The sequence below is a fragment of the Poecilia formosa genome, unplaced genomic scaffold (genome assembly GCF_000485575.1).
Source record: "Poecilia formosa unplaced genomic scaffold, Poecilia_formosa-5.1.2 Scaffold77, whole genome shotgun sequence".
Lineage (NCBI taxonomy): Eukaryota > Metazoa > Chordata > Actinopteri > Cyprinodontiformes > Poeciliidae > Poecilia > Poecilia formosa.
Window position 1 is genome coordinate 1,078,662 of NW_006800016.1, and position 27,234 is coordinate 1,105,895.

At 38.2% G+C, this 27,234-nt stretch overlaps 3 protein-coding genes across 6 annotated transcripts; 2 read left to right on the plus strand and 1 right to left on the minus strand.

Moving 5' to 3' along the window:
* Positions 1-211: 211 nt before the first annotated feature.
* Positions 212-3,775, minus strand: ltap1 (lipid transport auxiliary protein 1). Of its 2 annotated transcripts, XM_007556121.2 has the most exons (7): positions 3,498-3,774; positions 2,477-2,578; positions 2,241-2,349; positions 2,097-2,150; positions 1,850-2,016; positions 1,399-1,457; positions 212-1,286 (listed from the first exon to the last, which is right to left on the minus strand). In XM_007556121.2, exons 1-7 carry the CDS (start codon positions 3,561-3,563, stop codon positions 1,067-1,069), a joined length of 777 nt encoding a protein of 258 aa, XP_007556183.1. In that variant the 5' UTR covers positions 3,564-3,774; the 3' UTR covers positions 212-1,066. The 2 variants fall into 2 exon arrangements, with proteins under 2 accessions (XP_007556183.1, XP_016528971.1); XM_016673485.1 differs by lacking the exon at positions 2,477-2,578 and having other exon boundaries at positions 3,498-3,775.
* A 1,142-nt stretch (positions 3,776-4,917) lies between these two features.
* LOC103140815 (uncharacterized) lies at positions 4,918-14,009 on the plus strand. 3 transcript variants are annotated; one of them, XM_016673484.1, is made up of 8 exons: positions 4,918-4,976; positions 5,091-5,167; positions 8,926-11,410; positions 11,506-11,701; positions 12,218-12,316; positions 12,409-12,616; positions 12,713-12,829; positions 13,502-14,009. In XM_016673484.1, the coding sequence occupies exons 3-8, from the start codon at positions 9,192-9,194 to the stop codon at positions 13,663-13,665; spliced, it is 3,003 nt and encodes a 1,000-aa protein (XP_016528970.1). In that variant the 5' UTR covers positions 4,918-4,976; positions 5,091-5,167; positions 8,926-9,191; the 3' UTR covers positions 13,666-14,009. The 3 variants fall into 3 exon arrangements, with proteins under 3 accessions (XP_016528970.1, XP_007556185.1, XP_007556184.1); XM_007556123.2 differs by having other exon boundaries at positions 4,939-5,167; XM_007556122.2 differs by lacking the exons at positions 4,918-4,976; positions 5,091-5,167 and adding an exon at positions 5,811-6,823.
* Positions 14,010-18,204: 4,195 nt separating this feature from the next.
* On the plus strand, positions 18,205-26,913 carry LOC103140817 (aquaporin-10-like). The gene is made up of 6 exons (XM_007556126.2): positions 18,205-18,665; positions 21,768-21,894; positions 22,133-22,270; positions 23,321-23,439; positions 23,518-23,735; positions 24,500-26,913. The coding sequence occupies exons 1-6, from the start codon at positions 18,582-18,584 to the stop codon at positions 24,705-24,707; spliced, it is 894 nt and encodes a 297-aa protein (XP_007556188.1). The 5' UTR covers positions 18,205-18,581; the 3' UTR covers positions 24,708-26,913.
* Positions 26,914-27,234: the final 321 nt, after the last annotated feature.

Sequence of the window (27,234 nt, forward strand, 5' to 3'; positions counted from 1 at the left end):
CCCGAGGCAGGAAGTTGCTTCCTACTTGCTGTGGCAAGTAGAATGCTTCACAGTACATGACTTCATGTCCTTAAGAGCTGCGTCTATAACAACAAACTCACAAAACGGCTGCAAGTCTCCATGACGATGTTTGTGTTTGAGAGAACCGTGTCATTCTGCATTTTGAAATTGCGCAGACTCTAAAACAAAGGAAGATGGCAAGAAGTGAATATTTCAGTTGAGAATTTACCGTTTATTATGTCAAGCATATTATGCAACTTGACAGTATCGCCTTTTATTGCATGGCAGCATGTATTCATAAGCACCACAGGAAATAAAAAAAGTACTCAAAGTTAGATATGTCTAGCAATTTAAAAAATAGATGCTTCTCATATCAGCAGGCCAGCTTGTAAGACTAAACAGTTAACAGTCTTCCCCTGAAGTCATACCTCAACCCCAACACACATTAAAACACTAAAATACTGCTCAATGAAGATAACTGATCAAAAACGAGGCACTTAATCAATACAGTTCCTGAATTATTTGGCTTTCGTAAGAAAAGGCTTAAAGTAAAAAAAAATAAAATAAAAAATATGGCTCAAAGGAACAACATAGAAACATACATAAACATAAAAAAATACTGGCATAATCAGTGTTTTCTTTCATGTTAGAAAAATGCATATACAGTAGTTAATTTCATGACTATTGTCTATTATTTTATAAACACAGGCGGTTAATTTGAACATATCTGCATAGGTGAATATGTTGTGCAATGAACACTGATTGTCCTATGCTGCTGCATAAGCACTATATATTTCTTTGTTTTGGTCAAGTCAACCCTGTTTACTATCAGTTATATTATAGCACTTACAGTGTACATGCAATGATAGAAAGGCGCCACAACGTAGGCAAATAGCAGTGTTTGAATCAGTAGTCTGATATGCAGCGTTCTGCAGTGCACGTCGTAACAAGAAGGCAGTGTGTTTAATCTGATACTGTCGGGTGACAGCGAGCGAGGCACTGGGATTACAGGCAGTAGTACATGACTTAAAACTTTTTTTTCCTTTGGGACACATCCATCATTATTTCAGAGCGTGCTGTCTAGCGTGTTGTAGTTATCTTTGAAGTTCTTTAGCTCCAGGAAGTTCCTGGGCCTCTTGCTGCGCTGCTGCGCTGCAGATGTGAGGTAGGTGGTTTGGGTGGGGGACGAGGAGCAGGAGGAGGGGCTGCTGGGCTCGGTGGTGCCGGTCAGGTCTCTGGCTGCGGCCTGGTGGTGTTGGCTCAGTGTGCTGCCGCGAGACTTCACGCTGAAGCAACAGAACAGAAAAGCAGATTGCTTACTGCGCAATTGACATTCTGTGTTGGGATTAACGCAAAATCTGGGAAGGAGCAGTGTGGGAAGGGGTGGCGCTTTCTTACACAGCGGCTAGCTCAGTTAGAGCTTCCTGGTACTTGATGAACTCTGCTTCTCCGAAAGCCTGAGGACACAAACAGAGAAAACTGAATTCATCATGTGCTACTCAGACAGAAATTCGCTTTAGTTTGATACGTGAGGTTTGCACAAAATCCTTCTATGGCAGCACTATGTGAATGTGTTTCACCATGACTGCTGCACATCTCCAAACGGATTGAAGAAATGACCAGACCTTGAAGAAGTCACAATGCTTCACATTTGATTAAAACTACTAAAAACGCAGTAGGAAGAAAACAAAGGTTCGGCTTTTGCAGGACTATGAGAAAACTCTGGTTTAGCAAAAGATGAATGTGCACATTTAACAAAAACTTATCATTTGGTTTCCTGTTGTACTGCGTCATATCATTGATGGTAACACAATTCAGATTACTGCAGTAAATGAGAGAAACCGCTGACCTCGGCCCCATGGCGTGCTTTGTTGTAGCCGTCTAGCACCGTGTCTATCAGAGAGCTCTGCTTGTCTCGAAACATGCAGTGGGAATTTCGCAGCTGCAGCAGCCAGGCCCGAAACCTTTTTGCCGTCACAGCGGTGGGAGTGCCACCCAGTTCACGGAAAGGAAAATCTAAAGAAATCAGAGGAAAGATGTCGATGTAGGAGATGGGATTATTTCTCTTGCAATTACAGAAAAAAAACTGATATTACCAGTGTCCCGGACAGCGTCTAGTGCTTTCATCCTGTACAGGTAGTCATCAGAACCTATAAACATGAACACACAAAACACGTCTCTATCAGTGGTATTATTCCTGATGGTTGCGGTACTCATGTACAGGCTTTGTACGCTCTGACCAGACTGTCGTCTCTGTGTTAGTCGGTCATCAGCTGGGGACAACAGACGGGGCTCAAAGTGGATTTTCTGGACCTCGCACAATTTGGCTTCAATTACTTGTTTCAGCTCCTACAAGACCAAGAAAAAAAAAAGAAAAAACTGGTAAATTAACAACTAAAATACTTTGCCGGATCAAACTTGTTATGTGCGTGCGTGCGTGCGTGCGTGCGTGCGTGCGTGTGTGTGTGTGTTCCACCTTCGGAGCATTGTGGCCAATGGGAACATGTGGTCCTCTCCGAGACTTAATGGCAAAGTGCATAATTTGTCTTTTTATAAAGATGAACAGCAGAACAAACACCTAAATCAAAGTAGAAGAATAAAACAGCCTTTTTAAACTCTTTTTACAGGTGTATGGATATACAAAGCTTAGCCAGAACATTAAAACCATCTGCCTCGAGACATGCAGGTCCACCTTGTTGACAGTTGAACAGGTTTGTCCTGATGGGACACAGAAACTATGGACTTTCCTTTTCTTTATGTGGGAATTTGACCCTGTCAGTCTGTCTGCAGTAATGGGAGTTTCACAGCAGAAATCTGTCTCATAACAAGACTGTTTGCTTTATTTAGAAGAGGTGTCTTTATGAAAAAAGACAGTGGAAGGCAGGGGGGAATAAACAACTAATTTTAAGCTATCTTGGTTTGTTTTTCTTTTTTCTTTTAAATACAGAATTTTGGTTATTTGTATTATACGTTTTATTTTCAGAAGGTAATTAACTTGAACTGAGGTGGTATTACAGCAACAGAAATTGAACAACTGATTTTGACTAAAGACGAACACTTAACAAGCAAATGAAGCAAAATTGATAGCAAAGCATGGGCCAGACGCCAGTATGATACGCCACGGTTTTAAAAAGTTAGCTTGAAAACTGATAAAATATTGTGTTACACTGCCCCTAAAATTTGAAGTCATTCTAATGAGAGGCAACAATTTTCCCTGGCTGCATTAAAGTATATAGTAACATATTGCTGTGCACTTTCTATTGAAAAGTAAAATCTGCTAGATTAGAAATACTTCATGCTGCGAAAAACAGCCTGGGAATCCAGTTAACAAGTCACAAGCACCGTATTTGCTAAGCAGCTGGCAAAGGTAGTAGTAGCAGATTTGGTTTAAATAAATGCAACTAGATCATGTTCACTTTTTCATTCAGACTTGTTAGAACCAGATACGTTTTATCTGGTTAAAACTTAAACAAACCTTCAGAAAGCATGAAACTCACCAAAATGCCGTAAGTCAAAACAAGAAACACGTTCACTTTTGAGGCTCCATATTTATCTTTGTCCATTATTAAAATGTGTTTTTCTTCAGATTAACCAGCTAAAAATCGTTTCTCAGTAAATTAAAACTTGTATATTCATTCGATCTGAGGCTTCCTTTAGGTTTCCGCTTAAAAAATACATTATAAAATGTCTAAAAAGTAAAACATCAGGAAGGTGCAGGTCGCTACACTCCCTGCTTCCTTTGTTGACTTCCGCAATAATCACGTGACTGACCTGATACCGGAAAGAGAAAGATTCTGACATAAAATCCGATTTGAAGCTTATAGTTCAGGACTAACCTAAAGTAGTTTATGGCTCAAAATAATTTTCTACCAGTGCTTTTCACGACAAGAGTGTCCATGTTTTTTTTGGAACAATATAAGAATAATCTTTTCATTTCAAAAAGCCTCGCCCATTCTTGAAGTAAATCAATTTGTCTACCGACGTAGATGTTGCATGACGAAAAGGGATAGCTAGTTTAACTCTTAAATATATTGTTTACTGGTAAAATAAAAGATTATTTTGCTAGATTATATCAGCAAATAGAACTAGCAGTTCTATTAAAACGAACTGCTAGTAAAAGTGCGTATGTTTTATAATCCACTTTTAGTTTTACATCGTCATATCTATTGGACATCCCTTAGAATTTAAACTATGAAAAACAGCACATTGGTTTGATTTGTTAAGAACACAATTTTGTAGAGTATCGGAGGTATTTCGCAAAACTTCTTCTGATCATTTAAAAAAATAATAATATTTGTGGTTTTCTTCGTAACACCATATTTTTCTTCGCTTTATATCTAATGTGAAACACTAAGGCACACACATACCAGATCACTCATTCCCACAGTTTCGCATGACACAATTGATACTCAAACGTCTGGCACTTTTGGCTCAAAGAAAGTGCCACTCACAATGTGTCGGTGACGCACGATTTGTCCTAGTCCAGTATTCTTCTGCTGCCACCTGCTGATGGTTTCACTTCACTGAAGAAACAGAAAAATCACATTCAAACGACTGAAATCTTTTAGGAAAGATTAAGAAACCCTTTTTATGTATCATATTGTGAAAAGGTTTCATCCAAACAGTGAATTTCCCAGCATCCACTGTTTTGCCTTTTATTCTCAATGTTCCCATGTTGTTTTGCTCTATGTTGCTCAAAAAGCCAATTCCAGTCCTTATGACATTTACAGAGTCCTACACCATAAATCAAAAATCTATTTAAAGCAGCAGTGGCCCTGTGTAAGGCAGACCTTCATTTGCATCCATCTGCAGACACACTGAGGGTCTTTCTTCTGTCACGAACAAGTGTGGGTGCCTGTGGAGTTGTGTCTGAGCTATTTACCCCCACTCACACACTTTTCCCAGCCCAGAAAGGCACCAGCCCTTACGTCTGTACTGCAAATCCTTCACTGAGAAAATAAGACTACCGGCAAAAGGTTTCTTGAAATTACTGAGTTTAATTCAGCTTAGTTTAGAGCTTAGGCTCTGACAGAAATCAACCCTTCTCAAATTTAGAGCAGCAGCAACCACAGTTTCCTTTGTTTAAACAGACGACGAGGCGAGAAGCAGGTGCATGCAAAACAACAGTGCCAGCAGGATGACGCACCCCAAGTCTACAACAAATCCTGTAAGTACATTTAATGTTAAATTTATCTGTTTTGTCTTTGTGATTCTGTAGAAAACATGTTTGCTCACTACCCCACTAACTGGATATTAATAAACTGCAATGTAGTTCTTTCTATCTTATTGCTCTGCCTAAGTTTTTCAACCAGCATATGTGTTATACACACGGTTATGTTGAAGCTATGACCCCAGAGTTACACATAAAACGTTAATATCCCTGTTGGTTCTTTCAGCTCAGTTTAATTGCGCACTGTTAATTTGTGTTTTCATATATCGACTCCGCTTTGTTTGACATTGTGTCAAGGTGAATGTAATTATCGTCTTGTGGGAAATGCCAATCATGCTCATTTCACACAAGTTTCACAATTGCTTCTCCTTTCTCTGGAGGCTGAAATGCTGATGTCACACTTCATAGGCTGAAGAATGTGTAGATCGTACGTAAACATAGCAAACCTAACTGCATTGGTTGGTAGGTGTGTGTGTGTGTGCATATACAGTCCTTTGAAAAAATATTTCCCCCTTAAAGACTTAAATATTGTTTGCATGGTTAGATACACTTTGCCCTTCTTTGTCAGGTGTACATAGAGTAGAGTAGAAATCAAATAGACACAGAATAGAAATATACTTTATTGTCTCACAATATCAGACCGATCCAACAGACATATCAGTCGATCAATAAATGAAAATCCAGTTATTACTGTCAATGTGCTTATTATTGTAGGCAATGTGCTTAAAAGAGGGAGAGGATTATGGAAGCAAAAGGAAAGAACACAATTTACCGGTGCAAACGTCAACATCTGAAGGCTTGAACAGGTTAAGAATCAGACATTAGTCACAGCACCAGTCATGTTTTCCCAGAAAGTATGAGACACTGCTTGATACTTGATGTTTGATGCAGGTTTGATTTAAAGCATTTGTCACACCAATCGTTTTTGCCTGGCAAAATATTTTGGCTCAGATAACAACACAGGCTGAACCTGAATTTAAGTACGGTCCTTCTCTGGACGGTTCAAATAACAAAATTAAGTCTTTATGTGGCCTAGTTAAAGTCTGGACTTCAATCCAATTGCAATCCCGTGGTGTGAAACAGGTTGCTCATGCTTAAAAACTCTCAAATGTGGCTAAACAATCAATTCCTCAGCACAACTGGTTGGCACTTAACACAAAGGGCTGATGGCAATTGTTACCGCCAAGGGTGCAGAACCAATTATTAGGGTTAGAAGCTCAGGTTCATTTCAATGTCTTATTTCCCTCAATTAAGAAAATAAATGTTTGTTGATGGCAAAGTTCATTTAAATAACTTATGGAAAATCAGAAGAAATCTGCAATGGAGCAAATGCTTTTGGACTACTCTGCAGAGAGGACTAGACTCTGCAGTTAGGAATGCTACCCTGCAAGGGTTGAAAACAATGGCAAAGTGGGAGGAGACAGAATGACAGAGAGAGAAGCTGAGAGGAAGCTAGAGACCCAAGACAGGAAGACAAACCAGTGTAGCAGGTTTGCGTGACTGTACGCAGTCCATCATGCAAAGCTGATGGAAAGAGAAGAAGAGCGACAAAGAGAGAAAGAGAGGAGTTAGGTGCTGATGTCACCACTGAGCGCTGTCCACATCGACCGACATGATGGCTTGGGATGTGATCAGAGGACACGTTTTGTGAAGGTACGGTTGCCGTTTGTGTAAATAAGAAGCTTTGTTTCTTTGTATTAATGCAGGTTTAAAGTTTTATCCCAGGTTACACAGAAGGGAGGCTTAGGAAGCCTGCAGCACAGGTGTTTCTGTAAGCTGACACTCGAACTCTCCTACACTGGAAAGCACCTCTAAAGGCTATTATTAAGAAAATACATACTGTAATATAGACTCAAAATGATTCAAACCTTGACAAGTGATAGTGCTTTGGGTTTTTAGACTTTATATTTGAATAATTATTGGATTTTTTTCTTATCAGTCATCACTCTGGGACAGTTTCACCTGTTGGAAATGCCTGTTATGTTGCTGCTGTACACTCAGATCGACGATAAGACATTGTCTGACAGCAATATCATCTTTCTCTCAGTGGCCTGTATGGAAATTAAGCTGGCTTTGTCATTATCTGTTGTTACTTTGTCTGCTTAATGTATCTGAATCCACTAGCACAAGATTTTTCACTTAGTTTGGCTGTCTCACTGAGACCGATACATACTCATGTTATGGTGGCGATTTAAAAGCATTGTTTTTAGCTGAGTAGGATTGCTGTAAGGTGAGTTTTTCCAGTTTTTGGTTCAGGTTTTGCCAACAAGTTGTCTTGACCTTGCTGCCTGTATAAACAGAAAACACGGTGTGTGTGTTTGTGTGTGTGTGTGTGTGTGTGTGTCAAAAGCAGAGAGCTGGTCAGGGTTTGGGTGTTTTATTTTACTTTGACTAGAAAGTCATGAAGACAGTAAAATATTGTAATATTAGATGACTGAAAAGTTCAAAGTAATTTAGTTTTTTTTTTATGTTTTCCTTCCAGTTAATATTGTTTTTTTTATATATAGTGGCCTGCAAAAATATCCATACAACTTTAATATGTATACACTTTCACACATTACAGTTTTGTTGAAACACTAACACAAAGTTTCCACATTATTCAATATAATAATGAAGTGGAAGTAAAAAAACAAAAACAAAGAAAGATGTAATCTTGTTTTCTTCAGAAATACGAATCTGGAAATTTTGGCCAGCACATGAATTAATGTGTATTTAATAATTTTTTGCTTTTGAGGTACGTTCCGTCCAACTCTACACACACACACACACACACACACACAAACAAAACTTCAAGTTGTTTGCAAAATAGCTCAAATTTAGTCAGACTCAAAAGAGAGAAACTGTAACAGTCGTTTTTAAGTTTTGTCACAGATTCCCTGTTGGATTTAGATCTGGACTTTGATTACGCCATTCTAACATATGAATATGCTTAAATATAAACCATTCTATGGTAGCTCTGGTTGTATTATGGTCCTCTAACGAAAATACGACTTCCTTTCAGTAGCCCTGTGCTTAGCACCATCCATCTCCGACTAGTTTTCAGCATCCTGCTGAAGAACAGCATCCCCATCAGCAGGCGTCTTGCCACACAGTTTTTTTCAAGTTGATGAAAATATTCAAATTTGTTTTATTATTTGGTTTATTCTAAAGGTTTGGTGTATTAACTTCTCTAACACCGACTCTTTCATAAAGGAAAGGATCTGTTAGATGTGCTCCTTGGTCGTAATGATGCTATTTGTTGGCTAATGTTTTTAACAAGCCTATAACGTCTTCATAGTACATCTCTATTTATGCTGCAATCAAATTATACATACACAGACTCTCATTAGTAATAATGTAACTGCTGCAGCCTTTTGCTTGATTTTATATATGGGGTTTAGATTAAAAGAATAGGATACAATTCCTCACCAAGCATTTTACAATTGTATTCATAAAAAATGTTCATGTAAAGAAATTGAGACATTTTCCTTGTCCTTCCCAGATATATACAAGTTTGGGTGGTCTGCCACATAATACCCAGTATTTTATTGGAATGACACATTCCAATGAAATGTGAAAGTGTCATTTTCTATTGCAAAAAGCAATATTTTTGCTACTTTAATTGCTCTCTAGTAAAAGTATCTCTTACATCCTAAATGTATTGATCACTGTGAGCCTGTTTGACTGTTTCTGCTATACATGTCAAAATGTATAATATACATGTTCTTCCTAGCCTTTTCTGAAGACTAAAAATTTACCCTTTTTACATTTGGCAGGTCCTGGAAGTTTGTCACTGAAGCTGAGAATTGACATTTGAAGTCTCGGAAAACAAATTCAGAAGAGGAACCAAAGAAGACTGTCTAAGTGCCAACCATGTTTAGGGATACATCCAGAGTATTTTGTTTTTGAAATAAGCTTTTTCTGTTTTATTGCAAAAGTTCTTCAAAAAGACTGGGACCTGTCAAACATCAGTATCTACTTGTCTCTTTTTGAGAAACACAATTTTATTAAAAAAATAAAAATCTTTTTTAACTCTCAAACAATGGACCTGCTCCCACCTTCAACAAGTGAAAATAACCCACAGAGGACGGGTACACGCTTCACTGTCCGCTCAGCTAACTCTCCTTCGTACAGTCTCAGTCGTAGGACAGGGATAAGGAAGAGGCTGACAGCTGAGAATGCTGATGACACCAATTGTTCAAACACAAAAGAGGACTTGGGTTTTGTCTACCAGAAAGACATCAACCAGAATGATACAGTCGAGAGAAGTCCCCAAGAGAATGGGACTGATGCTGGAGGAAGCCTGGCACTCCATGGCCTGGGCAGGACAGAGGGAAGGGGAGGCAACCTGCCAAACAGAAGTATGAGTTTAGACTGGAGATCAAAGCCAAGAAGGACTGCCACAGCTGGCGAACCCAGATTGCTTGGTAAAAAAGAAGCTAGAGGTTTCGAGGAAGGAAGGACAGAAATTGAGAAAATACCGAGAGGTCGGGCTTCTTCCTCAAGTCCAAGTTACTTTGAAGACAATCGCTCAGTAAATCACAGTGACTTTGCAGACAGAGTCAGTAAGAACAGCACACTTCCTGTCAGATTTAAGACTGAGTCTGGGCCTGGCTCGAGGCTCGACTGTCCGTCAGGGACCCAAGGTGGGCAGAGCATCAAAGAACGCATACAGAAACTCTTTGAATCTGCTGGTGATACAACAGCTGGGGGAACCTTTCCCAGGCGGTTCTCATCGTGTGACGACTGCATTCCGGTGAGAAAAGCAGCGGCAACCATGTGGGCTCCAAAGGAAGCAAATCCTCCAAGCTCTGAGACGTCAGCTTCTTTTGAGACAGTCAAACTCAAAGGGAGCTCAACAGACACACGTAGGCAAGAAGAGTTAAGTAGCAAGTATTTAGGGGAAGATGGTTACTGGAGGGAGACAATAGAAACAGGCACAAAGTCCTTGGATAGAGCGAGGAGCAGGAACACATTCGCAGGTCGAATTAGGTCTGCCAGGACCCCAATTGGCATGGTACAGCCCCAAACATATGAAGAATCCATGCTTACACAGAGAAAATGGTACAATCAAGAAGACAGAAGAACAGACGTGACTGAAATTAGTAAAGCCCAGAAGAGCAATAAAGAAATAGATGAAGGAACAAAACAACAAAGTAAACCCTGGAGTGGAATTGGAGACGACGTTTTTTATGCAAAGCCAAGTGAGGGCACCCTGCCATCGCCAGAGTGGAAAAAACTTCCAGAGATTCAGTCCTCCTCTTCAGCCAGTGTGAGAAATAAGATAAATCAGTTTGAAGCTCTGACACAGAGAGCAGCAAACGAAGTACAGATCGTAAGGCGAACTTTCTCTGTACAGGCACAGCCCTGCCAACCCCAAAACAGGATTAAGAAAAGCGGGTCCGCAAAATACATAGGTGAGCGAAGCTATAGGTGGGAGACGAAGACAGATGGAAGCAGTGAAAAAAGGACGATGTTTGCATCAGAGAAGTCTTTATCACTGGTTGACTTAGGAATCAAACCAGGAATGTCAGAGACAGATTCAGGTAATTCATTAGACAGAAGGGAAAACGATTTATCTAGCCTCAAGAAAACTTTGCACATCCCTCTCAATGAAGGAGCGCAAAAGCGCAGCAGATTTCTTTTCGCCAAGGACTCAAACTTGAGAGACACTGTGACTTTAACACATACATCAGACATGCAGCCAAGGCCACAGTGGGAAATTTCTTCACCAGTTAGTGATGATGACAAGACTCCAACAAACACCCCTCTGAACACCTCTCCTTTTCCTTCTCCCTTCCAAGAACCAGAGGGTTTCTTTCCCATTGCAGATAACATGAGCCTTCATGTCACTGGGCAAGAAGTCAAAGCTAAAGACACAGACTCTACTCTTCCTCCTCCAGTCATTCTCTCCCAGACCAGTGAGTCAGACGTTTTCATAACAGACAACGAAAAACCTAGAGACAATGATTCCCTAGATCTCCCTCCCGACACTTCTTGCCAAAACAACTTGTCGGATGTCTCCTGTTCAAATATAAAAGCAGAATTACCTAAAGGGAGGAAACAGCTGTTGGATCTGAAAGCATGGATAGCCGGCCTGGACCCAGAGTATAAAACCTGGAACGAATACATGGTGGGGAGTGACGATGATGATGAAAGCACACAGAAGGATGATGATTCAAACGACTCTGACTCTGGGGATTCTTCAGCGACCATAACGAGCAACACGAGCCAGTCAGAAAACAGGAGTTTCAGCCTCAGGTAGCTTATGTTTGCATTATCAGATTTCTTGTTTCATGGAAGTTGTAGTTAAAGTGACTTACTTGTTTTCTTCTCACACACTTGCTGCATCATAGTCTTTCAAACTTGTGCTACTTCTCTGGTACTGACGTCGAATCAGATAATGACAATGATGATTGGCAGCTGCCAGGCCGACGATCTGCCTCATTAAGCTCAGATGTCTCTGCCTTTTCCTGCGTCTCTCTGCTTCCCTCTGATGAGCTCGACAAGCTGGTAGAGGAAGTCAAGAACCTAGGGGAAGAAACATTACAGGTACAGGAGATGAAAAATGTTTTAAATTATTTTTCTTATGCCAGTGTTTTAAGCAAATGATAACTGAAAAAAACGTGTTTGTGTCCAACTGCAGTAAATAAAGGCTAAAGAATCATAATTTTCTTAGGTGGTGAGAGCTAAACTATTTCCGTTTATAGGAAACATTTGGTCTTCTTAAGGTCTCGTGTGTTTCAGGAAGAAAAGGTGAAACTATTGTTTCCCATTTGTTTGTTTCCAACCAAACTACCTTTGTCTCTGTAGTAAAAAAAGCTCTGAATGCTAAAGTGATCCATCTGCATTCCAGTAGCATGTGCAAGGCCTGCATGCAGAGCTTGTGTGAGTGTGCAAATGTACTCTGAGGCGTGTAATGTTGAGACAGTGCATTCAAGTTAGACTAACATTTTCTTGAGGGACTCTGCATTTAAATTTTTGCCATTTTCTTCAAAACTTAATTTGTTTTTAGAATGAAAAGTATTATGGCACTAATATTTTTTCTCTTTCTTGTCTGTCTTGCAGGACTACGATGATGTGCAGGTGGTGGTTCTGCACAAGGAGGTGGGAGTAGGACTTGGCTTCAGTCTGGCAGGGGGTGTAGACCAAAACAAACCTGTCACTGTAAGGACATCGCCCATTTCTCTTTCTCCCATGGTAAATGTCATGACAGTTTCTGTCTTCATTTTTCTGCTGTCTCATTATCTCGCTTTCAGGTGCACAAGGTTTTTAACTCAGGCGTTGCAGCCCAGGAGGGTTCGATTAGTGAGGGAGACCACGTCTTGTCCATTAACGGCACTGCCTTTTCAAAAAGTACTCACGGGGAGGCTCTGAGGACCCTCAAAAAGGCAAAGAGTCGAGAGATGGCAGTGGTGGTGGTGAGGAAAGGTGACCTCAGTCAGACAGAGACTCAGTATGAGACAGGTGAGAGGCGATGCTTTACAAAGAGTCTAAACATGTGAGTCTTTGACATTGGAACTTAAAGTAAGTACAATGTGTGTGTATTTGTACACTTTAAAGGCCAGCGTGTGTGTATCCAGCTCGAGAAGAACAGCAGGGGTCTGGGTTTTAGCCTGAAGGGAGGTGGGGATTCCTATCTAGGGAACAGACCACTCACCGTCCAGAAGATCTTCCAGCGTAAGAACATCAAAAACACTATTTGAACATCAAGGAATAGACCAATATCACTTATTAAATGAAAACCATTAGCAAGTTCCTCAATTTCATCATACTATATTACATTACATTTTATTACATTACATTACATTATATTATATTGCTGTATGGCAGCTCTCTGTAAGTTGTGGTCAAATGGAGGAAATCATATCATAAATCAAATTATTTAAGAATTTGTATCAGAAGTAAGAAACACAGTCAGTCTTTAAGAAAACCTAAAAATGTTTGCAACTTTTAATCTGTCAGTAGTTTTCTCCAGCAATCAAACTATTTGTTTTTCCAGTTTTATGTTTGTCAAAATATTGGGTATGTTGGAAGTATTTTGGGTTCTTTTCTTTTGTGCTGTACAACAACATGTGGCTCTAAAACTGAAATGATTTAGGAGATTACCCTATATGTGTAATATAGAAGATAATATGTGAATTTCTGTTCAGCTTTAATTCAAAATATTAAATAGACAAACTGAGTGAAATAGCAGTCCCATGCCTGTTTGCTTGTAGTTTGGGCTAAGCTAGTAGGGCTTTTAAAAATAACTTTTAATTGACATCTTCCTGTTAAAATATTTTTTAATATAGCCTTTTGAAAAGCCACTGTCATATAAAGTTGTATTTAATTTTTTTTTTCTCTTTTCAGGTGGTCCTGTTGACAAGGTGTTCCCTGGTGATGAGATTTTAGAAATTCAAGGCTTCAGTGTGGTGGGGAGGAGACGCCTGGAAGTGTGGAATTTCATCAAAACTCTTGCCTCAGGGCCTGTGGAGGTGGTGCTACGGCGGCCGCTTAAAGTTACGCAATTATGAGGACAGTCCTGATGATTCACCTTGTTCACAATTTAAAGAATGTGGACCAACCAGAAACTCAGAAGCTGTACAACTGACGGCTTTGGATCCTGCCATGGAAACCAACTTTTCAAAACAAAACCGTCTGGACTTTGAATGCGTTGAACAAACAGTCATCATGATGGTATGAGCAACGGAAGTCAAAAACCAGGTCAAAGGTGTACATTTTTCTTATTATGTGTCTTAATGTAAATCTACCTCAAGGCCTGAGATGTTCAGTGTAATAAATTGTATAAATGTTTTACACATTTATAAAACCAACCAACATTTAAGAAGAAAAAATGTTGCAAATATGTAAAAATCTGACACTTAATGTATTTTACAAAATGTGTTTTATTGTGAATAACTACTTTTATTTTGAAGTATTTTTAATAAATACATATATTTTGATTAAATTATTTATTCCTAGTATTACTAGAGAGAGAGGAATATTAACCTGCTTTATGTTGATTGATATATGGGTTCATGTTTTTTTACTCCATTTTAATTTTAAAATGCTTATGAAATATTACTTCTGACTTTTTAATAATCTTTGAGGGTTTGCTAAAGGGAGAAAACGATAACTTTAAAAAAGTACTTTTTATTTTTATACTGTACATTTTTGCAGCACTCTTGTTCGTCTCTTTTTAACGCTGTTTTAGTTGCTGTCCCTTTAAGACCAGACGGTTCAACTTATTCATCGGAAACTTTGAAAGGCAGAGGCTGAGTCTGTATTTGAACTGTGTAAAGTATACGTGGTGGAGAAATGTTAAAACACAGATAAAATTAAAAGTAAGGAAATTTTTGCGTTAAACATACAAATACTGGAGATGTCAGCATTACTAAGTTCAACTGGAGTTTTAAAAAAAGTCCAAGCTGTAAAACACCGTTGCATATAATGTACATGTACATTCTGAATTAACTGAAGCGTGACCTCTTATTGGTCATATTTATTTAAAAAACAGAACTTGTTTTTTGCTAAAGTCAAACCTTTGGAGGTAGACGTGAATATCTGCACAGGCTTCCTTTTGTAATGAAGACAAGATAACAGTATCTGACAATGGCTGTGATAAACTGATAAAGGCAGGCCATGGTAGTTCCTGTATCCACAAAGACAAAACAAAAATAGAAACAACCTGCAGATATGTCATAAAACCTTGTTGTCATCATCGATTAATTTCAAAACTAACGGAAAAAAATATCAAAATAATATTAAACGTGACATAAAAGAATCAGAAATTTAAAACCATAAAATATCAAATCAAGTAAAACATACAAAATGACATAAGATACAAAAAAGTCCGGTGGTTTTAATGAAATTGACTTAATGAAAATTATTTACATAAAAATGGAGCAATGATGTTAAGTTCATCATTCAAAATTGGGTCTGCAGCACAACTGCAAACCCACCAAGACATCAGAGAAGCAGCCAAGAGGCTCATGGCATCTCTGGAAGAGCTGTAGAGATCGACAACTCAGGTGGCAGAAAAACTGAACTTTGCAAAACATGCAACATGTGTCTAGGAAAACCAACAAACCCTGAACACATCATCGCCACGGTGGATGATGAACGATGTTGATGGCAGTATAATGATAATGGGTAACACTTTACTTGAAGGCTGACATAACACTGTCATAAACATGACATAACATCTGTCATGAACATGAATGAGTCTTTATGAATGTCTATGACTGTTGTCATGAAGTGTCATTCGGTAATTAATGACACCAACTTTGCATGATTTTGTAAATAATGGCATTTTAATGCAATGTTGGCATTTTTAATGGACTTTCAATGCAACTTTTAGAGGAACTTTGCATTAAAAGTGTAATTATTTACCAAATGACACTTCATGACAACAGTCATAGACGTTCATAAAGACTCGCTCATGTTCATGACAGATGTTATGTCATGTTTATGACAGTGTCATGTCAATCTTATTCACATCCCATCAAATAAAGTGTTACATGATAATGTTTAAATAAATATTTAAAAAAATTATAAGCAAGTCAAGAGACACTAATACAGAACTAACAAAGGTTTTTTCATTGGTACCATTTTAAGGTTTGTCAGTAAAATCATTAACCAGCTAGAAGGAGTAAAGGGACAGAATAATAGCAAAATAAATGATTATTTAAGTTTTAATGAAAGTTAAATAATAGGGTAAACCACAAACCTTCAGAGCTGAAGATGCTTGTCCATAGAGCGCTATATGTAAACATAATGTTGGAAAGTTAAGTGAAAGGAAAAAGGGTGACAGGGAAAACAATTCTTACAATTTAGGGGATGAGTGAAATTTCTAAGTTATTTGATAACCAGAGTGAAGTTTCCACAGACAATGGAAAGTCATAATGTGATGGTCCACTGAGTTTTATCAAGTCCAAAATCCGCACAGTCACCAATCAGGACATTTTAGAGCACTTCATTCTTCCCTAGTGATGAGCTTTATGGATATGCTCTTTTATCAACGGGACTTTGTACCTGATCACACCGTCAAACATGTGACACGTACTAATACCTGATTTAATAACCACAGTGTCCCTGTGCTTGATTGGGCAGCAAGCTGACCCGACCCAGATCTTTACGGCTATGAGATACAGCCACTTGGAAGATGAGACGTATCCAATTCAACAATGCAGATAAGCAGTAGGCTGCAATCAAAGAAAGTTGAGTTGCGGTACCACAGGTGGATCGCCTCCATGCCAACTTCATTGATGCAGTAATTCTTGCAAAAGGAGCCCAAACCAAGTACTGAATGCAGATCCTTCACAGAACATTTTCAGAAAGCTGACATTTTTGCATTAAGAATGCGTTTTTATTCTAATTTACCTGAATATTGTGTTTTCTTTACCAGTAGATCATAGTCATGAAATATGACTGAAAATAACTGTTGAAATAAACCAATGTGTGGAAATAATTTAGATAATATCTATTAAAAAAACCAAAAGTGGGTTTTACTCGTGCATAAATCTGGAGATCAGTTGTCAATGATGCAAAACTCAAATGCAAGACTTGTTTACGTGCTCTTTAGGAAGAAAGTTATAAATGACAAGTTATCAAGTCAAAAAGACACAAATCAGAGTATTGTCTGCAGAAAAGCGGATTATGGTAAATATGACCCAGGGGAAGCATACAGTATGCAATGTGAATACCGTTGATCAGCTACAGCAACTGAAACTGCAGATATTAGACTGAACATTTCTACACTTGCTTCAAAAACTTTCCTCCTGTTGCTGTTACATGTATGCAGCTGCAAATCTAATTTTATTAAATTCGAATTAAATAAATAAAAATATGCTGTGCAGACATGATGCCAAGGATTAACTGTTAAAAAATAGAAGATTGCCATTAAGATGAAAACTACTGAAACATATGATCAGACATTTTCATCCTTGCAGAAAGCAGGACCGAAGTGCTTCATCATAGAATCGTTTATCTTATCTGTTGTTCACTCTCATTCAGTGCACCTCTGTTGATGGAAATCAAGAGCAATAAAACTTTGATAAAGCAAGTAAATTATTAGGGTTGCATAACAGTCATGGGTTCAGCAGGCGGTCATGCTGACAACATTAGTTGTGATGAAAGTGTTTTATCATCTGCAGCTTAATGTCACACAAGATGATAACAGATCAAAACCAGATACTAGAAGTGTCTCCCTTGGTAATTTGTGGGACAAATTAATTCTGTTCATATCTAGGTATACAGAAATACGTGAATCAAATCTTGTCAGTGAAGCTGTTACTTATATGAGCAGAATCAAATACATTACTGTCATGTCAACTTGAACCAATAGTGCAATCAAATTCATTTCATAATGCCAACTAGTCAAGGGCTCTCTCTCTCTCGCTCTCTCTCTCTCTCTCTCTCTCTGTCACACACACACACACACACATACGTATATACTGTATATATCTTAAGGAAGTCCGACAGATTATATTGGGTCAAAGTCACTGACTTGACAACGACCCCTTTTCTGATGCAAGCATGTAACTAACTATATAGTTATTACAATTACAACTATAATGACTTGATGCTCACTGCAAATTTGCTGTACTGGCAACGTATCCAGGTGTTTGAAACACACAGATTCCCCTAAGAACAGCTTAAGTAAAATTAATTCACACTAGATCTTACTTTTAGTGATTACTGCAGGTTCACAGTGATTAAACCCCTGAACGGAAATCTTCATTAGAGCACACATTTGCAAATGTAACTAACAGCAAATCCAGGAAGCACTCCTGCACAGATATTGTTCTAAAGACAATATTATGTTTGCATTTAATAACCGTTTGCATACAAATTATTATCACACCAAACTAATTAATTTCAAGGATTAAAAACTTTCACCGTGGGTTATAATGAGTGTGGTCAGGACGTAGTATAACTCTCTGTGCTTATGTAACTTGCACAGTTCAAACATTTATTTTGGTGTGATGCACTCCATCTGTATCTTTGTGAGTTGGATGCATTGCACATTGTCTTGAATGTTTTGTAGGCTTTGAAATCTTGCTTGATTTGATCGGTACTAATCCTTATTTGTTCTGTGTAATTGAAGAAAACCTTTGATAGGTTTTAAAAATGCTCCAGTGGTTCATTACACTTTATCACAGCTTTCTGATTATATGATTTTATAGCCTCGCTTTATGTAAGCAACCCCTAATAGATGTAACACATCATGTTATCTGCAGCAGCCAATCCTCAAGAGGTTAAATAGGTGATAGTCTTGTCTGATTCTGCAGAGCTGCAGGGTGAACCTGAAGAGAGGGGAGCATCTTTAGACACTCATGTTAGGCAGTCATTTATCTCCAACACGACCCTGTATTCACTAACACAGATCAGATCCTGAGCAGGTTTAGTCAGACTTGTGGGTGAAGAGTGCTGTGACTCCAATCCAACCATGCTGAATCCACGTTTGTTGAGAGTGAGGAGCGCTCTGATCCGACAATGCATGGCTGAGTTCTTGGGAACGTTCGTCTTAATTGTAAGTTACACTAAAGTTTTAACTCATCCTTAAGATCTTTTTTTTTTTTTTTAACAATGACAGCATGCTTATCTGGTTTTCAACCGAAACCGTGCAATTTATGGCAAAAGCAAATAATTTTCCTGCAGTTTTGCAAAGCTAATTCAAAGCTATAGAGACTCGCACAGAGAAATACAGCAGTGAGACAGTTTTATTGGCCCGAAAGTTTTGGCGCTCGGACACCGGCAGACGACGTGCGTGCAGAGAATCTCCGCGAACTTGGACAGTCGGCTCGGGGCGAAGCTCAGGGTGGTTTTCCCCCGGGCCCGGGCACTGGTGGTGGAGCACAGCCTGGAGAGGAAGGATGTGCTCCACCACCAGCGAGCCTGGAAGATGTCCGGGAGGATGAGGGTGGAGACGGGGAAGAGGTGGGTCGAAACGCGGCTGAAGCAGGTGGTTGTTTGGCCTTTTGAAGGAGCTCTTGCGTGGTGATTGGTTGGGGCGGAGCGACAATCCGGTGCTGGTTGGCTGAGGCGGAGGCGTCGTAATTGATTATGCCCCGGAAGGCTGAAGAGAGTCTCACAGGTTGAATTTACTCCTAGACTTCATTTTATGATTTATTGATTTTTCATTGTCAAAGTGATTTCAAGTGGAGATTAAAAATAAAGAAAGAAATCAGGAATTGAAAAGGTTAAAATCCAAACTTATATAAGGTAACTTAAATTGTTCTGCAGGCAATTTGAGAAAATACATTTAAAAAATCCTCTTATAAAAAGACTAGACATGAGAAATTTCTAAAGAATTACATTAAAATTTGGGCATTACATATAAACAAATAATAAGGAAATTTCTCATTTAAAGCAGATACACAAAAATTGATAAAATAGGCTTTTAATTTTAATGGATGACTGGAGCAACCAGTCATGTTTTTAGTAATTTAATATGCAGTTCTGCACATCTCAGGTTTTTATGGAGTGATTACTTCCTGAATGCTTCCTTCCTGATTTAGTTCTGGTCCCAAGACAACTGAGACAACTAGTCTGTAATGATGTGTAAGATTATGTAGGGTTGATACTTGACAAGTAACTATTATATATAATTAAACTCAAGACCATTCAGCACCTCGTAGACACATGATCAGATTTTGAAATATATCCTGTGGCAAAAAGATGATAGATTTTTTTTGTCAATTTAGGGCTGGTGTAATCATACCCTGTTGTTAGTCAGCAGCATTCTAGCTGAGCTGTAGCTGCCTGATCAGAAGTTATTCACACATTTAGAACATTTTATACAAAAGTTAAGAACAGACAAGAACCAAACTACATGAAAAAGAACTTGAAAAAGTAAATAAATATGAAATGGTTTAAAAGAATGAGATCTTGAGAAAATGTAGCACTGTTTTAAAAAAAGCCAAACTCTACATGGATGTATCCTTAGTTTGCTTTGTAGACCGTTTAAGTTGTCCTCAGGTCTTCAGGTGTCTCCCCACAGGTTTTAATTCTTAGTTTAGGTATCAACAGACAACCTTTTCCAAAAGACCTTAGGGGCCTGTAAAAGCAAATAAGATTAAAGTAAGTTGGACTAAGACAGTGGTTCCCAAAGATTTTCTTCTTGGCCTCCCCATGGATTACAATAAAAACCCCCAAAAAAGAAAAAAAAAATCAACTGGGCACACATATCGTTCAACCAGACATAAACCCATACACATATTTTGTTTTCAAAGTCCACTGAAGTTTATTTCACACTTCAGGTTTCAACAAAGCAATCTACAAACAAGTGTTTCTTTACAGTGAAACACTTTTGTGTCACTGTTTTTTGTGTGTGTTTCTTTTTAGTTCTATACTGTAGAAGAGTTTTCTTTGCTCTCAGTGTTATTTCAAACATATTTCTTTTTTTTATTTGTAACAAAATTCAACTTTGCTATCATCAGTACATTAAAAAGCCTGTGTGCAAAATGGGGTTTAAACATGAACAGCTCCCTGATAAATTTTTTTTTTCATTCATCTCGCCCCCTACCCCCCACCCCTACCCCCTACCCCCTTGCAATGGCAGCGCGCCACCCCCTAGGGGGCGTCCCACACTTTGGGAACCACTGGACAAGGATCATTACCAGTTTAAAATACCAGTTGAGGCAATTTAATCTATTTTAAATGCACAGGAAGCTCATACAAAGACCTTAAAATGTCTTTGTATGGTGTCTATTTGCATCAATTGTGATAGTTTGTAGAGGTACATTTTGTGCAGCAGTGCATTGCTAATATTAATTGGGAGTTCAAATACCACATAAAATGCAGTTTCTCCCATCACGTGCCGATTCTCTTGGGCCTCCAGATCTTGGTGTGTGAAAGTCTGAGCATTGAGACTGTGACTGAGTTAAAGTGGCTCTTATGTAAAAACACTGAGTAGTTATGTGACTATGAAAGCTCTATAAGCCTGGAGCATTCACTAGATTTAAATGTATGAAGGGCTTTAAATATTTACATAATTATTCTGCGGTTCATTATTTAGAATACAGATTTTTATGCTTATTTTCATATTAGGTGTTAAAGGGATTTAAAAAAAGTATTTTGGACTGTTGTTCTATCAGATCCAACCTTGGCGATTTTATCTCCAACCTGTAATCACTTGATTTATAGTGTTTTTTATCTTGTTGGTTTTGATGTCCTTCACTTGGTTGGCAAATGTATTAGATCAATAGCTATTACAGGAATTTTAAAGACGTAATATTCTTACAACAAAGAGATTAATATTTTATTAGACCACTCTTTGGAGCTAAGTCAGCTTCAGTATTTCTAAGAAGACTTTCCATGACGTTTACAAGCGTTTTATTGTTTTATTTTTTTCCTTCCAGAATCGTAGAGGGCAGATACTAATGTTGGACATAAAAGATATCTATTTCTAACACCATTTTGGCATCGAATGTTTTTAACTGGACTCACTTTTTCATCAGTTTATACCTGTTGATGAATAAATGGCTGCTATGTAAGAATATCGCAGCAAAATGTACATCTACATACTGTGTGCCTACCTTCATATTCTTCCCAGTGAAGGGAGTGTTTCTTTTAATTTAAACCTAAGATGACTCTGTTTGTGTCTGTGTGTATGTGTGTGTGTGTCATGAAGCTCTTTGGCTTATCAGCAGCAGCGCAGGTAAAAACCAGCAGAGAGACTAAAGGCCAAACTCTGTCGATCCACCTGTCTTGGGCCGTGGGAGTCATGTCAGCCACGTATCTCACCAAGGGGATCTCAGGTAAAAGTTGAAGGCAAGCTGCAGTATTCACAGAAATGTTCTCCGTGTAACGAGTAAACTCACGTTGTTAATGCATCTCAGAAAATGAGAGTGAGAATTAATTGCTGATAAGCAGAAGAATAAGAACATTGACTTTTAGTGCACCAGCTGATTTGAGCCTCTGTTCAAAATGCATCAGTGACATTCAAAGTTTGGTTTTGCGCTACAAGTATCTACGTATGTCTTTATTTCTCCCCAGGTGCTCACCTGAACCCCGCTGTGTCGCTGTGTTTCTGCATTTTGGGGAAGCTGCGGTGGGGACAGCTGTTGCCCTACTGTGTGTCACAGATCTTTGGGGCTTATGTGGGAGCAGCGCTGGTCTACGCGCTCTACTACGGTTTGTCTTTCTGCTATTATTCTATGTGTTCCTGCAGTACCTGTCAGAAATGCTGACAACTTTTTTTTAATTTTAATCCCAGAAGAAATAAAGATAAAGCCAAACCAATCAGTTCTATAAAAATAGAATAATATAGAAAAATGCAGAACATTTTGAAATAATTTAATGAATAAATAAATGAGCTCATTTCTCACCACAAAAAAAACTTGGATATATTTGGGCACCTCCTCAACGAGCCGCATATTAAGGTACAAAAACCATCAGCAATATTGTATTGGAGTTCAAATATGTTTCAGTAAAAGCATAAAATAAGGCAAATCACTGCAAAACACAGAAAAAAAAGGTGACCCACACATTATCTGATTAGCCACATTATCATCTGTCATAATTTTGGGTCCATGGTAAAATATTAAAATTGTTTTATTGCTTGGCACTGCTCAGGCAGATCAATAAAAATGACAACACTGTATTATTTTTTACAATGCTCAGGTAATATTATTTAAAATGTTAAGAGCAGCAATAACCAATGAGACAGTTTTGAAATTGGTTTAAAATATGCCGACCCCAAACTTCACTTCTTTACAGAAAAAGAAGAAAAATCAAAACTTCTAGATTTGGGAGGTTTTGTCATGTTTTAGTCTTTAGTTAAAAATGTGTTACTGTGGCTGAGGAATAAAGTGGGCTGCCATTTTAATAAAGCAAGGATTCAGCTTTTCTGCACTAGCTGCTTTTTTGATCACGATTTATTTTTCTGTGCTGTGAACATCTGCAGCAGACTGGAGTAAGTCTGAAGGGATGAAGTTTAGATAATCTGATAATTAACGGAGCTTCAGGATTTAAAACCGGCTCAGTTGAAACAGGATTTAAGGGATCAAATAAAACACCTGCAGAGATTAAAAGTTCATTAAAGGATGCTTAATTTATTTTTCAAACTAATACTAAGACATTCAGCGCAGAGATTGTAATAATATTTAGAAAAGTAAGACATAAACCTAATCATTTTGTCTCTTGCTAAACCTGTTCTTTTTTTTTATTTTTTATTTTTTGCAGATGCTATAATGGAGTTTAGTGGAGGCGTGTTGACCGTCTATGGCCCAAGCGAAACATCATCTATATTTGCCACGTATCCAACTGAGTACCTCCCGTTAGGAGGGGGTTTTCTGGACCAAGTCAGTGTTTATCAAGATGAAAACTGAAATCTTTAGTAGTAGAACCTTCTTTTGATTCCAAAATCTTAATTTCATCAGGTAGTGGGCACTGGAACGCTGCTGTTGTGCATCCTGAGTTTGACCGAAAAGAGGAACGCCCCCGCTCCCCCTGATCTGATTGCTCCCATAGTTGCAGGCGTCGTGCTCGGCATCATCATGTCCATGTCGGCTAACTGTGGCGCTGCTTTAAATCCCGCTCGAGACCTGGGGCCACGCCTCCTCACGCTGACTGCAGGCTGGGGAACCGAAGTCTTTACGTAAGAACGTTCTCCTGCGTTTGCTCATTCACCTCGAATTCAGCAGTCAGACAACTGAAGAATGAACACCTAACACATTTATAGGAACTCTTTGCTCTGTAGTTGCGATCTGAAAGATGAGTGACTGTTTTACTCAACGCCTGATAAGAATCTGTTGTTTGTTCCACAACACAAGCTGTGAATAGGATTTTAAGAGCCTCGTTCCACAAATACTTACATGACTCACCAGATATTATCTGCTCAAGGCGGCGTGTGTTGACTCTTCAGTTTCAGGGCAAAACTCCAAAAAGCTTTTAGGTGCGGCTTTCCGCTGCTGACTCATTATTTACAACACTTGCAAAGAAAAGCTGCTGCTCTTCTCGTTTTATTTATAATTCAGTTTAACAAGTGATTATTAAGAAGTGATTATTGCCTGGACTGGAAAGGGTGTGTAGGAAGATGATTACTGCTATGTATCCATTTTCCACCAGTGAGAGCCCACACATCCATTTCATATGGATATTGTTAAAGTAATTTCCTTAGGTCAAGAAAAAAAAAAATCAGAGTGCAGATTAAATTTTTCAGAGCACGTCTCAAAAGTCTTACATCAGAAAAGTCCATTTTAAGTTGACTAATATGCTTTCAAAATCTATAGAAAGGCTGATTGTGATTTTTTTGTCCCATGGACATTTAGATTTGTCTTAGTTTACAACACTGATAATGTCTTGCTACCTGGCAAACATTTAAATCTTGAACATTTTTGTAATTTTATTATTTCTCCTCAGGTCTTTCAACTACTGGTTCTGGGTACCAATTGTGGCTCCGATTATTGGGGCTCTTACAGGCACTTCTTTGTATTTGATCTTCATCGAATGGCAGCTGCCTGATGAACCACAGGAGAGTCACCCAGAAATATTCTCCATCAGTGCGAGCATCAAGCAGTCCGTCGCTTTGTGGGAAAAAGGAGAGGAACCAAAGTCGACACATTTTTAATTCCTAAATGTTTGTGAAAGACCTTTAAGCCTTCATGCCAATGCAAATAACTACTAATTGTTCGTTCCAGTTGGTTGGTGATATTTTACAAAGATGAAGTATTTAGCTCTGCAGGTAAAACACAATCATCTCCTGAGTTATGTCAATGAACTGCGTTAATCCTACTTAAAAACTACTGTAAAATTGCTGAGGTAACATAACAGTTTTACTCTGTACTTCTCTACAATTGAAAGTTGCAGTTCAATATGCATCGGTTGCATCAAAAACTCATGTTAATCTGAACAATTAATAGTAAATTACTGTAATATGTTAACAACTTGCTGCTGTCTTTTACAAGAAAACTGTAAAATACACCCCAGCATGAACCAAAGTAATCCAAAACCGAAGCGAAAACAGATTACTATAACAAGTTACTGAATCCTTAGGAATACTGTCAAATAAAACAAAACAGACTGAGAACATCAGAAACCAAGAAAACTAAACTGCACTTAAACCATAGCACCAAACCAGAACTCAAACCAACATGAGAACCAACAAGTCAGGAGAAGAACAGGAAATTTGTTTAGTGGTGATTATTGGTACTGAGACTCTTCAGTACTGTATGCTTCAGTGATTTTAACTACTTCTACCACAGGGCTCCATTCTTGAACCTGCTGCCACTTGGTGCTATTCACTCGTAATCTTTTTTTTTTTTTTTTTTAAGAAACAAGACCAGTCTCATGTTTAAGCTCAATGTCAACAGCAGCACCCTACTACGTTTATGTTCCCTGATTCATGTTATGTGACAAAACCAGTATTACAAATGGTGATGTGGGACTGTACTTTTCCTTTAAACTCAACAAATGCTAAAATGTTGACTACCTGTGCAATATGTTCTGCTGTTAAATTTTCTGCAACTACATATTCCACAGTAAAATATCAGTGGTAGCAGTTGAGTTAGTTGGCAACTCAGCCACAAAGTGGTTGGCCACTTTAAATTGTAGAGTGGGGTCAAGAGATGCTGTGGTGTAAAAAGCTGAAAGTTTGCGCAAAGTCAACAACTACAGATGTCCAAGCCTTATTTTGGTCTTCACACAGAGCTCTGCATAGAGAGTGGGCTCATGTGCCTCCAATGTTTGGTACCAAAACCAAACATTGGAGGCCATCTGCAGGCTACAAGTAGATCTGAGAAGAAGATCATTTCTACAATTCAATCATTAGATTCTTCTTGCCTCAAGCAAAAATACATAGTGGGCTTGTTTGAAATAATGTCTTTTCTTTTATTCATACAAGCTTGTGTCTCAGAGTCTTCCCTGGAAGATGTCATATAAGCTTCATTAAATGTGACAAATTCATACTTTTTTAATGAATAACAAGACATTTAAATTAATTTCATGCTCCCAATGTCAGAGCACCAGAAACCAACAAGTTTCTTTTAATCTCCTGGTGAAGCTCAGAGTGATTATTATATTGCATTTTCTGTGTGTGCAGAAAGTGAGGAATTAGTTCCCTGTGGTGTGAAGTAGGTGCTCAACGCTTGTTGCTGACAGAGGGAGTACTGAATTTTCCTTAAATCCTGAATATGAGTGTGTGAATGTGAATATGAATATGCAGGTGCAAGCAAACCTTAAAGGTTTATCACAAAAGTTTTTCAAATTGGCACTCCAACGCTTCCCAGATGTTCACATTCTATGTTAGTATGTCTAAAATAGAGAGAGACTAAACTAGAACTCGTCTCCTACAAGCATATTTTATATGAGTACAACTTTTTCTACAGGTCATTGAGATGTTTATAGTGCTGCACTTGTTTTTCCTTTGTTTTAACTCAGAGAAATTAATCATATCTGCACAACCAGTCATTTCTTGCTTTAAGACATATGATTTTAAAATTACGACTAAAGTTGCTGTGAAGGTGTGCAACTGACAGGTTTTTTGTTCAAGTGAGGTTTTTTTAATAGACCTTTTTGCATGCGTTTGTTTAATTGCACATGCCATTGCATACTGTGTTAAAACAGATGTGTAAAGACACATTTAATCTTTCTTCTTTGTCCATAAAATGTATTCAAAATATGACAGATATGTTAAATAAATGTATAAAAAATTAAGAGTGCTGTATTGTTCACAATTTAAATTCTTACATTGTCACTTCAAGTTTTGAAAATTGATTTCATTTGGATGTTTTGTTTCAAGTAATGAATATTTTCACAACAGTGGAACAATGCTGACAATAAAGAATGCTGTAACGTTTATTTATGTGTAAGTTGTTTTTTTTTTCTTTTAAGAAGTTGTGTTGATTGATGTTTCATTTAATCTAATTTATGGTCTGTATGAAATGCAGATTGTAGTGACATAAAAGAAGTCAAATCGTGGTCAATATATTCTAGATACCTTACCTGTAATTTGACATAAATCCTATGTAATTTAACTGAAAACCAGCAGAAATTGTGCAGAAAAGCCCTCTTTGGGCTTTCATGGTGAGCAGGTTTGCTTGGTATTACCTTATCACTTTGTAGTTTTTCTTTTTCCATCATTTGCATAAAAATATCAA

Bases quoted from the DNA above. Each gene is read 5' to 3' on its own strand.
- ltap1 (XM_007556121.2), bottom strand. From the start codon at position 3,563: ATGGACAAAGATAAATATGGAGCCTCAAAAGTGAACGTGTTTCTTGTT. The intron at 2,151-2,240 runs GTCAGAGCGTAC...TCATGTTTATAG, and splicing joins AACACAGAGACGACAGTCTG to GTTCTGATGACTACCTGTAC. The intron at 2,017-2,096 runs GTAATATCAGTT...TGATTTCTTTAG, and splicing joins AGACGCTGTCCGGGACACTG to ATTTTCCTTTCCGTGAACTG.
- LOC103140815 (XM_016673484.1), top strand. From the start codon at position 9,192: ATGGACCTGCTCCCACCTTCAACAAGTGAAAATAACCCACAGAGGACG. The intron at 11,411-11,505 runs GTAGCTTATGTT...GCTGCATCATAG, and splicing joins AACAGGAGTTTCAGCCTCAG to TCTTTCAAACTTGTGCTACT. The intron at 11,702-12,217 runs GTACAGGAGATG...TCTGTCTTGCAG, and splicing joins TAGGGGAAGAAACATTACAG to GACTACGATGATGTGCAGGT.
- LOC103140817 (XM_007556126.2), top strand. From the start codon at position 18,582: ATGCTGAATCCACGTTTGTTGAGAGTGAGGAGCGCTCTGATCCGACAA. The intron at 21,895-22,132 runs GTAAAAGTTGAA...ATTTCTCCCCAG, and splicing joins TCTCACCAAGGGGATCTCAG to GTGCTCACCTGAACCCCGCT. The intron at 22,271-23,320 runs GTTTGTCTTTCT...TATTTTTTGCAG, and splicing joins GGTCTACGCGCTCTACTACG to ATGCTATAATGGAGTTTAGT.